The sequence below is a fragment of the Pristis pectinata genome, chromosome 41 (assembly GCF_009764475.1).
Source record: "Pristis pectinata isolate sPriPec2 chromosome 41, sPriPec2.1.pri, whole genome shotgun sequence".
Lineage (NCBI taxonomy): Eukaryota > Metazoa > Chordata > Chondrichthyes > Rhinopristiformes > Pristidae > Pristis > Pristis pectinata.
Genome location: NC_067444.1, coordinates 3,810,979 through 3,824,246, shown reverse-complemented (window position 1 = coordinate 3,824,246; position 13,268 = coordinate 3,810,979). Strand labels below are relative to the sequence as shown.

The following is a 13,268-nucleotide window of genomic DNA, read 5'->3' as shown; positions in this document are numbered from 1 at the left end:
TTAAGTTATCTTATAACAGCGGGATAGAAACTGCCCTTAAGCCTGGTGGTACGTGCTTTCAGGATTTTGTATCTTCTGCCCGATGGGAGGGGGTAGAAGAGAGAATGTCCTGGGTGGGTGGGGTCTTTGATTATGCCGGCTGCTTCACCGAGGCAGCGCCAAGTGTAAGCAAGTGTCCATGGAGGGGAGACTGGTTCCCGTGATGTGCTGAGCTGTGTCCACAAGTCTCTGCAGTTTCTCACACAAAGTGCTGGAGGAACTCAGCAGGTCAGGCAGCATCTCCGGAGAGAAATAAACGGTCAACGTTTCTGGTTGACACCCATTATCAGGAATTGGTCCTCGGACTATCCATAGATCCCATTCCTGATGAACGGTCTCGACCCCAAACTCCACTGGTTTCTATCTCTCCATAGATGTTGCCTGACCTGCTGAGTTCCTCCAGCGCGTTGTGTGTGTTTCTACAGATTCTGCAGAATCTCTTGTGCCTCTGCAGTTTCTTGCGGTTACGGGCAGAGCAGTTTCTATACTAAGCCGTGATGTATCCGGACAGGACACTTTCTATGGCTTAGCTATAAAAATTAGCAAGGGTGAACGGGGACATGCTGAATTCTCTTATCCTCCTTAGGAAGTAGAGGTGCTGGTGAGCTTTCTTAGTCGTAGTGTCTGCGTGGTTGGACCAGGACAATCTATTGGTGAATTGACCCGGGTTCAATTCCGGCCGCTGTTTGTACGTTCTCCCCGTGTCTGCGTGGGTTTCCTCCGGAAGCTACGGTTTCCTCCCACATTCCAAAGACGTACGGGTTAGGAAGTTGTGGGCGTGCGATGTTGGCGCCGGAAGCGTGGCGACACTTGCGGGCTGCCCCCAGAGCATTCTACGCAAAAGAGGTATTTCACTGTATGTCTCGATGTACGTGTGACTAATAAAGAAATCATATCATATCACATCACAAGAGATGTGTTCATTAGTTTAAAAGCGGGATAGAAGCTGTCCCTGAGCCTAGTGGTGCGTGCTCTCAGGCTCTTGTATCTTCTGCCAGAGAGGAGGAGAGAGAATATCCGGGGTGAGTGGGGTATTTAATTATGTTGGCTGCTTTCCCGAGAAGTGTAGACAGAGTTCATGGAGGAGAGGTTAGTTCAGTGACTGGCTGGGCTGTGCCCACAGCTTTCTGCACTGATGTGCAGTCTTGGGATGAGAGTGATCCTCTTCATTTCTTACTTAAGCATGGCTGGGAGGCAACCACCGTAGTTACGCTGAAACGGAAGAGGAGAGAGTATATTGTTAAGGGGTAAGTTACTCTTGGTGAATGTCCTTTTAAGATATAGTACAGTAGTGTGTGTGTGTGTGTGTGTGTGTGTGTCTGTGTCTGTGTCTGTGTCTGTGTCTGTGTGGCGTAATTACGACAACAACAAGAGTTAAAAGGACGTGATGACATTTTTGGAGCAGTCAGTCAGAGTCAGTCGGAGGAGAGACAGAGGGAGAGAGAGACACCTTCCTGCTGGTCTCTGTATCGGTGGATGAAAAACAATAACTGTGTCTGTCACTACAATCCACGGATGGATTTTTTTGCAATAGTCCAGTGGAGTCCACTTTGTCGTTAACATGTAGTGGGAAACAGTTATATGTGTGGACGGCCACGTCTCGAATGCCGTTCGGGGTGGCAGATACTTCGGAACAAAGCAGTAGAGTAGTAACTGCTGAGTGGACACTGAGGTGTCGTGTGGGTTCCATCGTGGAACATTTGGATTTCGTAATGTCTCTATTCCTTCTCTGCATTTTCTCTTCAGTCAACGGTGGTTTTGCAGAAGCCTTTGCTCACGTTTCACCTGATGACTTGCTGAACTGAACTTTAAGAACTGTTCCTGGACTTGGAGTTTGGGAATCTGCCACACACATACTAGGAGTTTAGTTCTGGGGTCAATGTTTAAGATCTAATATTTTTACTTCTAACATTCTAACATATATTTTACTTTTATTTGTCTTACTATCACAAGTAGTTATTAATAAAACAGTTTTAACACTTATACATGACTCGGTGTGTTTCTTTTGTTGCTGGTACGTAACAATATAGTGATCCAGTGGCTGGGAAAACTTTGCCAAATGTTTCTTCTTTTCACCTTTCAGATCGTCCATTGGCACCACAACTCACTTCATACAAATGGAACACAAACTTCATGAGGGGAGAAAACATCAGCATGACCTGCTACACTCTGGCCCATTACAAAAATGTCACTTTTCACCTGCGCACGGTGGGCTCGCCGGAAAACGTTGCGACGGTCAGATCGGAACACAAATGGAGCGGTGCCACGTTCCGTTTCAATGCTGTCAATGGATTCCATGGAGGGAATTACACTTGCATGTACCAATTGCAACAGGACGGAAAGACTTACAACTCCAGTGCAAGCCGAGTTTTGGAGGTCATCGTCAGCGGTAAGCTGGCGATCGTGATATTGTATTGCAAAGTTTTTATTTTGTGGTAGCTCGGGGACTAATAGTTGGGCATCAGCCGTCAAACTCTGACAGCACTATCAGGTGAAAGAGGGCGGGTAGACACTGAACAACGAGGATTTATCAAGCTGTATTTGCGACACAACTTAACCACATATGTTGTGACACTTCTGTCAGGTGGGTGGGCACTATGGTTGGGCCGTAGGGCCTGTATCCTTGCTGTATTGTTCTCTGACCTTTTGGCTCTGGGTCTGTTTGGACCGCACTTGGAGTATTGTGAACAGTTCCGGTCGCCCCAATGCAAGAAAGATGTGCATACTTTGGCGAGCCTGCAGAAGATGTTTACCAGGATGGTGCCTGGATTAAAGGTCATGTGCCATCAGGAGAGTTTGGACAAATAGTTCTGGTCGCCCCAATACAAAAAAGATGTGGAGGTTTTGGTCCGTGTCGACCATGATCACAAGCTAAATTAATCCAATCTGCCTGTGTGTGCGCCATATCCCATCACTCGCTTCCTGTTCATATGCCTGTCAAATACCTCTTAAAGCGTTGCTTTTGTATCTGCTTTCACCACCTCTTATGGCAGCTCGTTCCAGGCCACCCACTACTCTCAGAGTTAAAGATTTTGCCTCGCAAAATCTTGAGAGTTGCCCCTTTCACGTTAAATCTGTGCTTTCTATGATTTGTCATTTTCACCCTGCGAAAAACAACTGGTGCATCTACTATTTCTGCGCAACTGATAATTTTATAAACTTCTATCAGGTCGCCCCTTACCCTCCGACGCTCCACATCCCTCCTGTAGTGCGGTGAACAGAACTACATACCATGCTCCATTCCCTGAAAGTTGCGTCACAGGTAGACCGGGTTGTAAAGAAGGCTTTTGGCATCCTGGCTTTCATAAATCAAAGTACTGAGTATAAGAGTTAGGATGTTATGGTGAGGTTGTATAAGTCACTGGTGAGGCAAAATTTGGGGTATTGTGTGCGGTTCTGGTCACCTAACTATAGGAAGGATATCAGTAAGATTGAAAGAGTGCAGAGGAGATTTACTACAATGTTGCCGGGTCTTCAGGAGTTGAGTTACAAAGATTGAACAGGCTAGAACTTTATTCCTTGGAGCGTAGAAGAATGAGGGGAGATTTGATAGAGGTTCACAAAATGATGAGGGGAATAGACAGAGTTAATGCCAGTAGGCTCTTTCCACCTAGATTAGGAGAGATAAGTACGAGAGGACATGGCTTTAGGTTGAAAGGGGAAAGGTTTAGGGGGAACATTAGGGGGAACTTCTTCACTCCGAAAGTGGTGGGAGTGTGGAACTGGCTGCCATCTGATGTGGTAAATGCGGGTTCAATCTTAAGTTTTAAGAATAAATTGGATAGATATATGGACGGGAGAGGTCTGTAGGGTTATGGACTGGGTGCAGGGAAGTGGGAGTAGCGGAATAACGTTTCGGCACAGACTAGAAGGGTCGAATGACCTGTTTTCTGTGATGTATTGATCTATGGTTCTATGGTTCTGTGGTGTGCCTGACCAATGTTCTGTGCAGCTGAAGCTATGGCTTCTTGCATCTTGACGAGAATTCTTGAGGATGCAGTCCAAGCTCCAGGTATTACCCTTTCGTGACCGAGTCTGGCGAGCGATCTCCATTATATCAGCGACCGAGGTACACATAGCTGCGACTTGACTTCCCCACTGGCGTGCCTGAGTTTCCGGGCTTGGGCATTAGGGCGAGCTGGCGTTCGGATATTGGTGCGCTTGAAATCGCGCTCCACCGCTGGCCTCAGTACCGAGTCTGCTTCTGATTCTTCCCTTTTCGCCTTTTTACCATTTCTGTACACCCCGTCACCTCTAGATTCAAACTGATGAAATGTTCTTGCACAGAATGCATCGTCAATATTTTCTTCTTCACCCAGTGGTCCAGGTCTCATATTGCTTACCTTTTATTAAGGCATGAGTGCAAGCCGCTTGACACCATGCTGGCTCCCAATGCAATACAATTTATCCATGTTTAGAAGTACCCCCTTCCCACTTCACCTTCCCCTCCCCTTCACCTCTTCCTGCCCCCTTTGGAAGGGGGAAAGGGGAGGGGGAGGGAAGTGGGTAAGGGAACAGTACAATACAGGAACAGGCCCTTCTGCCCACCATATCTGTGCTAACTATTATGCCCATCGAAACCAAATCCCATCTGCCTGCACACGATCCATATCCCTCCATTGTGGTGTCTGTCTGAATGCCTCTTAAACGTTGCTCTTGGACAAGCGTCGTGGCTCGTGATAACGCGTTCCAGGCTCCTGCCACCTGTCTGCGTAAAAATATTCCCTTGTGAATCTCGTTTAAGCATTACCTCCTCTTATCTTAATGGGCAGGCACGGTAGTGTAGCGGTCAGTGACCCGGGTTCAATTCCGGCCGCTGTCTGTAAGGAGTTTGTGCGTTCTCCCTCCGTGTATCTTCTTGGGTTTCCTCCGGGTGCCCCGCTTTCCGCCCACATTCCAAAGACGTACGGGTTGGGAAGTTTGCGAGGAAGTTTGCGGGAAAGTTGTGCTGGCGCCGGAAGCGTGGCGACAATTGCGGGCTGCCCCCAGAACACTCGACGCAAAAGATGCATTTCCCTGTGCGTTTAGATGGACATGTGACTAATAAAGATATCTTATCTTAACTGACATGCCCTCTCGTATCACCCTCCATAAAGAGAAGATTCTGACTGTATTGCCTATCTATGCCTCTCGTGACTTTTTTTCTCCTTCTATCGGGTCGCCCCTCTGTCTCTGCTGCTCCAGAGAAAACAACCCAAGTTTGTCCAAATTCTCCTCAAACCTATTGCTCTATAATCCAGACAACATCCTGGTGAACCGCTTTATGCACTTTCGCCAAAGCCTCCACATCCTTCCTGGAATGTGCCGACCAGAATTGCACACAATACACCAAATGCGGCCTAACCAAAGTTTCTTACAGCTGCAACATGACTTTATAGTCAGCACCCTGGCCGCTGATTGCAGATTTGCGGAGCGCCTTCTTTATCATTCTACATATTGCGCCGCCACTTTCACTGAGGTATGGAACTGCAGCCCAAGATCCCTCTGTATTCAGATCACTTATTCCGCGTAACCTGTTGTCTTTCACGCGTCCGTCGCCGCCTGTTGATTGTCCTGTCCTTGCGGGAATTTACAGCGTCCAATTAGCCCTCGCAACCATGGGGGAAGTTCCGCGCACGCTGTCACAGGGAGAACGTGCAATCTCCGCGGGCTCGTATTTCCGCCCGCACGGGCGGAGTTGAGGAGTGAACGTGGGTCGATGGAGCGTTGAGGCAGTGGCTCTAACCAGATGCACTGCTCTGGCGAGCGTTGTAACTACCGACCAAGAATTCTCCACAGCATCTCCTCTTCTGCCACAGCAACAACACCTCAACAAAGTCTCTCTTCTTTCAGATCGCGCTCCAAAAGTAAGGATTAGAGTCAGCCGTCCGTCATCACTCTTTCTGGAAGGGGAGCCGATGCCTTTCATATGCACGAGTATTGCACAGTACCCGCATAGCGCGTTCTACTTGACAATCGGCCCACATCTTTACGTGATCTACCAAAGTATGCCTATTGCGACATTCACAGTGAATAACATTAAAGCCACAGGTGTATACAATTGCACGTGCAAGTGCAGTTTGATGATATCTGGGGTGCTTATCAATTCATCAGAAAGTTCCACCCTACAGGTCACAGTAACAGGTAAGGTCCATTTCTCTGCATCGAATCAAATGTGCAATGATAGAAATTAGGAATGGATTTAATGTAACAGATTTGCATTATGGAGGAGACGAGGGAGATGTATTGTCAACCGGGGTCTGCAATGGGTTTGAAATCCATTCGCTGTCATGATGGTGGAGGCAGAAACTCGGTTCACCGTGAAATAGTAGTGCTTGGGTTTGAAGACCTGTTGACAGTTTACCGAAGTGCTTGGATGGGAATTAGTTTGGGTAGGCCTTTTGCAATCAGCAGGAACAGTGTGGGACGGACCACGTTGACCCTGGCGCAAATGGTCCGTGTTCCTGTGATTCTGTGAAGCTGGCGTTGACATGCGGTACACCTTCGGTGTTGACGCTAATGTTCAGTGTTGCAAAACGTTAAAAGTTCAAGTAATAACAACAGTTTGGCGTCCGTGTTGCAGAGCAACACTTGAATCACAATGAATTTCAACATCCCTAAGGGTGAGATTTATATTTCTAAAGATTATGAATGCCATTGAATGGAAGGCGTTTCTCTCCGGATCTCTAGTTCCCTCAAATAAAATACTTTGTTTGCGTGCCATCCATACAGATTATTTCATGACAACGGTGCATTGAGGTAGTACAAGGGAAAGTAATAACAGAATGCAGAATAAAGTGTTACAGTTACAGGGTAAGTGTAGTGCAGGCAGACTATAAGGTGTAATGTCATATTGAAGTAGATTCTGAGGTCAAAAGTCGATCTTACTGTACGAGGGAACCGTTGAATATAATAGCGAGTGAGAAGCTGTCATTGAGCCTTATTGTATGTGTTTTCAGGCATTTGTATCTTCGGCCCGATGGGAGGGGGGTGAAGACAGAATGTGCGGGGTGGGAGAGTTCTTTGATTCTATTGCCTGATTTACCGAGGCAGCTAATTCTAGACAGATCCATCACAAGATCACAAGACAAGGCAGCAGAAATAGGCCATTCGGCCCATCGAGTCTTCTCCAAGGAAAAGGGAAAAAATGAAATGAGAAATGGGGGGGGGGACGAAAGAAAAACTATTCTAATCCCAATTGCCGGATTTATCCTCATATCCATTGATACCCCGAATATTTAGATATCTATCTATCTGTTCCATAAACGCCCCCAATGATCTGGCCTCCACTGCTGTATCAGGCAAGGAATTCCACAAATTAACCACCCTCTGGCTAAAGAAATTTCTCCTCATCTCTGTTTTGAAATTATACCCTTTAATTCTAATATTGTGCCCTCTGGTCCTGGAATCACCCACCAAGGAAAACAGCCTAGCCACATCTACTCTGTCCAGTCCTTTCAAGATTTTAAATGTCTCTATGAGGTTCCCTCTCAATCTTGTGTACTCCAGTGAGTACAGTCCAAGAGCCGACAAACTCTCATCATACGTAAGCCCTTCCATTCCATGGAAGGGAGCCTCTTTTACATGATATGCTGAGCTGTGTCCACAACTCTCTGCAGTTTCTTGAGGTTTTATTTGGGGGGATCTGACATTTGACCTCAGCACCACTTCCTTGCACTATCCGACATAGAAGAGGCCAGTTCGGCCCATCGAGTGAATGCACAAAAACATGCATAAAACGCTGCTAAGAGCAGTGGGAAACTGGTAGATTGGGAAAAAAGCTAATAATGTAACAAAGAACCACGAAGCAAACAATAAGGAAAGGGAAAATCTCATGAAGATAAACCAGCACTAAACATAAAAATACATAGTTGGAGTTTTTATGATCATATAAAACAGAAAAGGGTGGCTAAAGTTGTCGTAGGTCCCTTGGAAAATGAGAAGGAGGCATTAATATTGGGAAATTTGGAAATGGCCAAGGCCTTGAAGGAAAATTTTGCGTCGGTATTCATGGTGCAGGACACGTCTAACATGCCAAAGGGAGATGTTATGGATGGGATGGGAGGTGAGAACCTCGATACAATCGCTGTAACTGAAGAGCTAATGATGGGCAAACCAGTGGGCCTAAAGGTGGACAAGTCCCCAGGTCCTGATGGGATGTATCCCAGGGTACTGAAAGAAATGGCGGAAGTTATAGTCGAGGCGTTTGTGATAATTCACCAAAATGCTCTGGACTCTGGGCAGGTCACAGCGGATTGCTAGACAGCGAATGTCACGCCACTGTTTAAAAAGGGATGTCGGCAAAAGACAGGTAACTGTAGGCCAGTTAGCGTAACGTCTGTAGTTGGGAAAATGCTTGAAGCTATCATTAAGGAAGAGATAGCGAGACATGAGGGTCGAAGTGGTTCCACCAGGACGTCGCAGCATGGATTCAGGAAAGGCAGGTCCTGTTTGACAAACTGACTGGAGTTATTTGAGGATATAAGGAACGCAGCAGTTATAGGGGATCAGGCGGATTTTGTATACTTGGAATTTCCAGAAGGCGTTCGATAAGATGCCGCATTAAAAAAATTACCCATAAGATCAGGATGGTTGGAGTTCGGGCTAATGAATTGTCATGGATAGAGAGCTAGTTAACCAACAGAAGGTATAGAATGGGGATAAGTGGGTGTCTCTCTGGTTGGCAATCAGTGGTGAGCGGAGTTCCGCTGTGGTCGGTGCCTGTCCCGCAACTGTTCACGACATGTTTGGAAGAGGGGGCCGAGTATAGCGTATCGAAGTTTGCCGACGACACTAAATTATGTGGAAAAAAGCACATTCTGTAGAGGATGCGGAGAGAATGCATAGGGATACAGATAGGTTAAGTGAGTGGCCAAGGGTCTGGCAGAAGGAGTACAATGTTGGTAAATGCGAGGTCATCCACTTTGGAAGGAGAAAAAAGATCAGATATTCATTTAAATAGTAACATGTTGCAGCATGATGTCGTCCGGAGGGATATGGAAGTGTATCAAAAGGCATGAACCGCAAAAAAGTTGGTTTGAAACGGCAATAGGTTATCAAGAAGGCGAATGGAATGTTCGTCTTCACTGTTGGATGGATTGAATTTAAGAGCAGGGAGGTTGTGCTGCATATATACAGGGTACCACTGAGGCCTCACCTGGAGTACTGCGTGCAGTTCTGGTCTCCTAACTAAAGGAAAGATACACTGGTTTTGGAGGCAGTGCCGCGGAGGTTCACCAGGTTGATTCCGGAGATGGGTGAGTTCGTCTATGAGGAGGAATTGAGTCGCCTGGGAGTATACTCGCTGGAATTCAGAAGAGTGAGTGGGGATCTTACAGAAACATATAAAATTATGAAATTGATATATAGAACAGAGGCAGGAAGGTTGTTTCCACTGGCAGGTGAGACTGGAACTAAGGGACATAGACTCAGGATTCGGGGGAATAGATTTACAACGGAGATGAGAAAATATTGCTTTCCCCAGAGACTAGTGAATCTGTAGAATTTTCTTCCCAGGGAAACAGTCGAGGCTACCTCATTAACTATACTTAGGACAAAGTTGGATGGATTTTTGCACAGTAGGGGAATTAAAGGCTAGGGGGAAAAGGTAGGCAGGTGGATCCCCTGCCAGATCAGCCATGATCTTATTGAATGGCGTAGCAGATTCAACGGGCCACATGCCCTGCCCTTGCTCCTGTGCTTATGCCAGCTTACACAACAAGAGCACCCCCGCTATTTTGCTTTGCCTTGTAACCTATTATCCCCCGCACTCCCACCAACTCCCCTCGGATTTTAACACCCGAAGGGAAATCTGGAGTGGCAAATTAACTTCGCGACTTACACGTCTTTGAGGAGTGAGATGAAATCGGATCACCCATTCATGGGGAGAACTGGAAACTTCACACGTCGATGGCGCTGGAAGTCATGAGCGAAGCCGGGTCGTTGGAGATATGAAGTAGCGGCTCTACTGTCTGCGCCACCACCTTCCCTTGCCAATTCAATGAGGTCAAGGTTGACATTTAACTTCAGCGCCACACTCTACGCTGCTTCCATATCCATTAGCTCTCGGGATATCCACAAATAAAACTATAGATCTACAACATACTTACCGACTGAACCTCCACGTCAGTCTAGAGTGGAAAATCCCAACTGGGGACAAAAATTCCGAAGGTTCACCACCTTTCAGGCGAAGAGGTTTCCTTCACATTGTAGCTCTCAACCGGCAAGCCCTCAATCTGAGAACGTTTCCGACATTATTCAAACTTAGAACAGCTGACCCGCAGCGCCAGAGACTGGGCATCGACCCTGACTTTGGGTACTGTCCATGCGGAGTTTGCACGCTCTCCCAGTGAACCCCGTGGGCTTCCTCCGTTTGCCCCGGTCTCCTACCACATCCAAAAGACTTGCGGGCCGGTGGGTTGATAGGCCACTGCAAATTGCTGCTAGTGTTCAAGTGAGTGGAATCATCTTGGGGGGAGTGGAGCGGGGTGTCTTTGGGAACCTGGGGATAACAGGAAAATGGGATTAATGCAGGATGAGTGTAATTGGGTGCCTTATGGACATGGAAAACTCGATGGGCCGAAGGGTCTGCTTCCGTGCTGTATACGTCCACGATTCTGCGCAGGGTGACGCAGCTGATAAACCCTCACAGCTTCAGAAACCCGGGTTAGATCCTATGGGGGGTTTGGACGTTCTCCCTGTGACAGCGCGAGTTTCCACCTGTTTCCCGAGGACGTTCAGCTTGGGAGGTTAGTTAGTCAATGTGAATTCCACCCCTCCCCCCAGTATGTAAGTGAGTCCAGAGTCGGGGTGTGCGTGGAGTTAATGGGAATGACAAGAGAATAAAGCTGGATTAATATGTTAGGATCCGCAGGGTCTTGGCCGTTTGGAGTCAGAGTTGACTTGCCGATAGTAAACAGGGCGGTGGTCGATGAGTCTTAATCTGGATTGAGGTCCGTGACCAGTGGCGTTCCGCAGGGATCGGTACTGTGACTTCTGCTGTTTGTGTTATACATAAATGATTTGGATGAAAATGTGCATGAGTGGATTCGTAACTTTGTAGTTGACACGAACATTGGTGGTGTTGTGGGCAGTGTAGAAGATTGCCAAAGGATACAGCGGGATATTGATCAATTGCGCATATGAGCGCAGCAACGGCAGTTGGAGATTAATCCGGCCAGGTGTGAAGTTTGGTACTTTGGGAGATCAAATATAAAGAGAAAGTACACAGTTAGTGGCATGAACCTCAACAGCTTTGATGCATAGAGGGATCCGGAGTCCATAGGTCCAAAGTGGCTGCACAGGTTGACAATGTGGTAAGGAAGGCCCATGGATTGCTTGCCTTTATTCGTCAAGGAACTGAGTTCAAGAGTCAGAAAGTTATGTTGCATATTTGTAAAACTTTGGTTCGGCCGCATCTGGAGTATTGCATTCAGTACTGTTCGCCACATTACAGGAAGGGTGTGGAGGCTTTTGACAGGGTGCAGAAGAGGCTTACCGGTATGCTGCCTGGATTAGAAGGCATGTGCTTCAAGGAGTAGTTGGACAAACTTGGGTTGATTTCTACGGAGCGGCGGAGGCTGAGGGGAGACCTGATAGAGGTTTATAAGATTACGAGAAGCATAGATTGAGCAAACAACCGGTACATTTTTTCCCTCAGGTTTAAACGTCCAATACTAGAGGGAATGCATTTAAAGTGAGAAGGGGAAGTTCAAAGGAGATGTGTGGAGTAAGATTTTTTTTTACACAGAGAGTGGTGGCTGCCTGGAATACGCAGCCAGGGTAGTGGCGAAGGCAGATGCGATTGAGACTGTCAGGAGGGTGTTAGATTCACACGTGAATGTGCTGAGAATGGAGGGATATGCACCATGTGCGGACAGAAGAGGTCAGTTTAATTAAGTGTCATTTGCGTAATTAGTTCGGCACAACATCCTGGGCCCAAAGGCCGTTTCGCATTCTGTACTATTCTGTGTTCTATGCTCGCATGTAACTGGCCGCTTGAATGGTGTTGTTCCATTCATGGCTAATCTATGGATCTACCCAACAGGCTCATGTTATTTATTGGTGCTTTGCTCCGCAGATGAGCTTCCGACGCCTCAGTTGTCTCTTCTGCGGCGAAGTTATCGTTTATCCGACATGCTGCGCATGTTCTGTACGTCATCGCTAATCGTTCCCGGCGGCAGGTTCTCCTTATTCAGGAATGGCGAGAGAGAAAGCTCCCGTTCCCATGTGTACTACGGTTGGGGCAGAACGGCTACCTTCGTGGTCGCGCGGGTAACGCAGAACGTGGCGAATTACTATTATACGTGTCAGTACAGTGTGAAGGTCCTGGGTCGGACGTTTGTATCTGCATACAGTCGGCCGTTGCTGGTTGACACACCTGGTAAGTTCCCCTTTGCAGAGTAATTCACGGCGAAGACGCTTACTGGAGCAGAGGTTCCAAGAGAAACTATTCATTCAATGAAATAGGGCAGGTTTGCTGTAAAAGGTGTTTCCATAACGCGAATTAGACATGTGGCGATTGATGAATTGGGGAATACTGTTTGTCTTACTCGGTCATAATTGGTGATAATGCGATTTTAATCGGAATCTGGAGAACCACTCAAGAGTTGCTTTGGAAATGGACAGGCAGGAAAACAGTTGTCTTGGGAAGGGAATACTGGTTGGAAGCTTGGGCAACTTGTGAAACCTTGGGAAGGGAAGGGAAAACCTCCACGAAGTAATCAGGCACCATTGTCTCTTAGGAACTCAGGCTGTCCGCTTCACCGCAGGAAGCCACTGAAAGTTGACAGGAAATCTGTGCTATCGACACTTGGGCAATGAAATTATATTAAGCAACGTATCACGCAGCCGTTAGTACTTTTACCGCAGCAACAACATATAGCTATTAAAGCACCTTTATTTTTGAAAATCCTGCGGGAAAAATAACGTTCTGATTGAGAGTCTGAAACTCCTAGAACCCTTACCCCTTTTTCCGATTGACACGACTTCAAGTTGGTAAATTGGTTTATTACTAGATGTGAAAATCTTTTTTTTGCATGCCATGCCTGTACATCATTTGAAAGCAACAGTGCAACGAGGTAGCACAGGGGAACACACAATAGAATGCAGAATTTTACAGTTACAGAGAAAGTGTTTTGCAGGTAGACAACAAGGTGCAAGGTCCTGACGAGGTAGATTGTGAGGTCAAGAGTCCATTTTATTGTACCAGGGCACAGGTCAATAGTATTATAGCAGTGGGATAAAGGCTG

At 46.9% G+C, this 13,268-nt stretch overlaps 1 protein-coding gene across 7 annotated transcripts in view; it reads left to right on the top strand.

Moving 5' to 3' along the window:
* Nucleotides 1-13,268, top strand: part of LOC127566442 (uncharacterized) — a 190,012-nt gene that overhangs the window by 130,584 nt on the left and 46,160 nt on the right. For all 7 annotated transcript variants that reach the window (XM_052008861.1, XM_052008855.1, XM_052008858.1 and 4 more), the window contains 3 exons: nucleotides 2,123-2,428; nucleotides 5,872-6,162; nucleotides 12,098-12,400. In XM_052008861.1, the coding sequence (XP_051864821.1) occupies nucleotides 2,123-2,428; nucleotides 5,872-6,162; nucleotides 12,098-12,400 (900 nt within the window). The remainder of the gene's footprint in view (nucleotides 1-2,122; nucleotides 2,429-5,871; nucleotides 6,163-12,097; nucleotides 12,401-13,268) is intronic.